This window comes from Salvelinus sp. IW2-2015, unplaced genomic scaffold (assembly GCF_002910315.2).
Source record: "Salvelinus sp. IW2-2015 unplaced genomic scaffold, ASM291031v2 Un_scaffold4725, whole genome shotgun sequence".
Classification (NCBI taxonomy): domain Eukaryota; kingdom Metazoa; phylum Chordata; class Actinopteri; order Salmoniformes; family Salmonidae; genus Salvelinus; species Salvelinus sp. IW2-2015.
The window spans coordinates 1-4,432 of record NW_019945994.1 but is presented as its reverse complement, the minus strand read 5'-3'; the positions used below and the strand labels follow the sequence as shown (position 1 = coordinate 4,432).

The 4,432-nt window shown below is 42.0% G+C and overlaps 1 protein-coding gene across 1 annotated transcript in view; it reads left to right on the top strand.

The window, feature by feature from the left end:
- wdpcp (WD repeat containing planar cell polarity effector) overlaps nucleotides 1-2,501 on the top strand; it is a gene marked incomplete at both ends in the record, with an annotated part of 10,425 nt that extends 7,924 nt beyond the window's left edge. Inside the window, 2 exons of the mRNA XM_024144087.2 lie at nucleotides 1,766-2,005; nucleotides 2,378-2,501. Of these exons, the coding sequence (XP_023999855.2) occupies nucleotides 1,766-2,005; nucleotides 2,378-2,501 (364 nt within the window). The remainder of the gene's footprint in view (nucleotides 1-1,765; nucleotides 2,006-2,377) is intronic.
- Nucleotides 2,502-4,432: the final 1,931 nt, after the last annotated feature.

The following is a 4,432-nucleotide window of genomic DNA, read 5'->3' as shown; positions in this document are numbered from 1 at the left end:
GTGCACCTACTGCCTACTGGACGCTGCGTGGTCCCATGGTGTTTATACTTGCGTACTATTGTTTGTACAGATGAACGTGGTACTTCAGGCTTTGGAAATTGCTCCCCAGGATGAACCAGACTTGGGAGATCTACACATTTTTTTCTGAGTTGGCTGATTTCTTTGATTTTCCATTGATGCAAGCAAAGAGGCATGAGTTTGAAGGTAGGCCTTGAAAACATCCACAGTCACTCCAATTGCGATCAAATGATGTCACTTCTGGAATTTTCCAAGCTGTTTAAAGGCACAGTCAACTTAGTGTATGCAAATCTGACCCACTGGGATGGTACAGTGAATTATAAGTGAAATAATCTGTACTGTAAAAATTGCTGGAATAATACTTGTTTATGCACAAGTAGATGTCCTAACCGACTTGCCAAAAATGTTTAGTTTTTAACAAGAAATTTGTGGAGTGGTTGAAAACGAGTTTTAATGACTCCAACCTAAGTGTATGTAAACTTAACCTTGATTCATAAGCCCTGCGCACCGGTCAAGCAAAGTATTCAATTTTTGAGCCATTATATTTTCTGAAAAGACCAACTTCACCCAGCAGACGGGGATATCTGTGGCTAAATCAGTCCGCCTCCTGCGCTGGCCAATCGGATAGCTCAAATCACCGTACCTACAGCTTCCACAACCAAGGCCACAGCAAAGTTTGATTGGCTACTAGCCTACATGAGATTTCATAACTTTTAAAACCTTGACCAGAGAGAGACTGTCAAAGAATACAGCAAAAAAGCTGCTGTTTTTATGAGTGAATTCATGTTTTTATTCAGTACTGTCAACAGTGGTTTTATTCAGTACTGTCAACACTGGTTTTATTCAGTCCTGTCAACACTGGTTTTATTCAGTACTGTCAACACTGGTTTTATTCAGTACTGTCAACAGTGGTTTTATTCAGTACTGTCAACAGTGGTTTTATTCAGTCCTGTCAACACTGGTTTTATTCAACACTATTACAACACATAAAACGCGCTTCTCCCTACTTCCACTGGTGCTGCATTGAATGAGTAACCAAGTGTATCGCTAGCCTTGCGTTTTAATTATTATTAGCAGCTCGTTGTCTATTTTAATGTCGAGGAATATTTCACTTTCTCTGGTCATAAGAACATCATGAATTTGTCCATGAGGCAGAAGCGGTGCGACTTGAGTTTTGCCATCAGGTGGAAGACAGTGTCTCTTCTCTCTGGTCAGTCTCACCGGAGGAAAGGAAGGAGAGATCAGGGACCGTGAGACCCTCTGCTGCTCTCTCCCTCCGCTGAGACTAATGCCGCGTTCAAAACAACTGGGAACTCGAGAAAAAAACGATATCCAACTCTGAAACTCTGGCCTCTTCCTAGAGCTCGGACTTTCCGACCTCAAGATCACTGACATCATGATTTAACCTCGTATTTGTCTGAGTTCCTGGTTGTCTTCAAAGCACCATGACCATCAGATGCAGGTCATTCCAGTAAAATAAAATATATCATTATTTCAATTTGTGGTCAGCTCTGCCTTGCAAGTGCTACACCAGTTTTTAAATATCATATGATCTGAGAATAATAATATTGTCAGGCCAGGCGTATAGCCAACARGCTGTGATAACGTAGATCTCAGCTTGCTTTTGGACTGCGAAACTGATCTGGACTTAGAAAAGGTTGGTGACCACTGCTCTAGAGCTAGTCGTTAAAATCAAATGTTTTGTAAATAAAGTGTGTAGTGTAGCCTGTCCAGTAGTGACGTCCAGTGTCCTTTACCTTCTCCCCTCATCCATCTCCTCCCTCTCTTCCCTCTTCAGGTGCTCTGTCAGGGGGTCAGCTGGGTCCGGGAGAGCTGTTGCAACAGAGGTTACGCTGTGGCCAGGTGGACCAGGCTCTAGGAATTCTGGGAGCCATGGAGTGGAGCACTATGGGAACGGAGTGCTACCGGGCAGTGACCTCTGTCACAGACTACCTGCTGAGGCTAGAGCTGGACCAGACCAGAGAGGGTGAGACCGGGGCAYTACATTCATCAGTCTGTCACTTAGYCTGCGTTTACACAGGCAGCCCAATTCTGGTCATCTGCCTAATTATTGGTCAAAAGACCAATTAGTGAAACATGATCAGAATTGGGCTGCCTGTGTAAATGTAGCCTTAGTCAATCAACTAATCAGTCCAGCAAACTGTAAATCAATTAATCAATCAATCAATCAATCCATTGACTAATGKATCAGTCAGTCAACCAAGTATAGTTAACCATCAAATTATTAAATCAATGCATTAATCAATCTATTAATCAASCTACCAGTCAGTCAGTCAATCAATCAATCAACCAGTCAATCAGTAAACCAATCAAATGAATGTTTATTTCCTGTCTGCAGCCCAGTTGGAGGCAGCTCTGGGTGTGTTCTACGCTCCGCCCCGCCCCCTCTCTGACTCGGTGGTTCTAGAATACAGAGGGCCAATCAGCAAGTACGCCCGACGCTTCTTCCACCACCTACTCAGGTAACCCAGCCCCCTACAGTATAACCCACCCACTCGGGTAACCACACCTCCTATACACTTAACCACACCCACCAAGGTCTGCCAAACGGAAAAATACTTTCACCTTTCATTTAAATACATTCATAATTTTCTGTCATAGATTTACATTTTAGTCATTTAGCAGATGCTCTTATCCAGAGTGACTTACAGTTAATTGGGTTTAAGATACTGTAGCTAGGTGAGACAACCACATGTCAGTCYTAGTACAGTGCATTCTGAAAGTATTCTTGACTTTTTCCACATTTTGTTACGTTACAGCCTTATTCTAAAATGGATTAAATTGGTAGTTTTTTCTCATCAATCTTGACAAAATACCCCATAATGACAAAGCAAAAACAGGTTTTGTTTTTAGAATGTTATCAATGTATTAAAAATAACAAACTGAAATATTCCATTTACATAAGTATGATGGAGGCCACTGTGTTCTGGGGACCTTCAATGCTGCAGAAATGATTTGGTACCCAGACCTGTGCCTCGACACAATCCTGTCTCGGAGCTCTACAGACAATTCCTTCGACCTCATGGCTTGGTTTTTGCTCTGAACGCACTTTGCCTGACATGTCAACTGTGGGACCTTATATAACAGGTGTGTGCCTTTCCAAATCATGTCCAATCAATTGAATTTACACCAGGTGGACTCCAATCAAGTTGTAGAAACATCTCAAGGATGATCAATGGAAACAGGATGCACCTGAGCTAAATTTCGAGTCTCATAGCAAAGGGTCTGAATACCTTGTAAATAAGATATTTCTGTATAATTATAAATGTGCAAAAAAAATCTAAAAACCTGTTTTCCGTTCGTCATTATGGGGATGTATTATGGTATTGTGATGTCATTATGGGGTATTGTGATGTCATTATGGGGTATTGTGATGTCATTATGGGGTATTGTGTGGAGGATTGATGAGGAAAAATTGTTTTATGTAATTCATTCTAGAATAAGGCTGTAACGTAACAAAATGTGGAAAAGGTCAAGAGGTCTGAATACTTTCCAAAGGCACAGGAAGCACATTTTCCTCAATCAAGTAGTTATTAGTGCTAGTAGGAAAAGACAAGGGAGTTTAAAAAATGTTTTTGTACATTAGTTAATAAAGTAAGTAGTAACAGCACTGAGATCAATTCAGAATGAAAGACATTTGGTTGGTAATGATGATAACGATGTGTTCTCTTGCTCTCAAACACACACACACACACACACACACACACACACACACACACACACACACACACACACACACACACACACACACACAGATAATTGAAAAGAGGGTCCTCTCCCATTTATAGAGATTAGAGTTGGGAGGCTGAGTATCTACTCAGTACAATACTCCTCAACTTCTCCAGGCCAGAGCCAACATGAAACTAACTCAACCAAAGAGAAGCATTTTCATTTGATGTTGAACAAGGGATGAATGCAGGTGGGTGATAGGGAGAGAAGAAAGGAGGGATGCCAGAGAAGCTCTGCTTGCAAAGAGAGAAAATGGAAAAGGCAGATGTGAAGGGAACATAGCTAAGCAGAACACTGTGGACCACTGTAGTGATGGCAGGTTTTACAGCAAGAACACTGTGGACCATGCTGTAGTGACGCAGGTTTTACAGCAAGAACACTGTGGACCACTGTAGTGATGGCAGGTTTTACAGCAAGAACACTGTGGACCACTGTAGTGATGGCAGGTTTTACAGCAGAACACTTGGACCACTGTAGTGATGGCAGGTTTTACAGCAAGAACACTGTGGACCACTGTAGTGATGGCAGGTTTTCAGCAAGAACACTGTGGACCACTGTAGTGATGGCAGGGTTTACAGCAAAAACACTGTGGACCACTGTAGTGATGGCAGGTTTTTACAACAGAACCCTGTGGAACACAGTAGTGATGGTATGTTTTTCACAA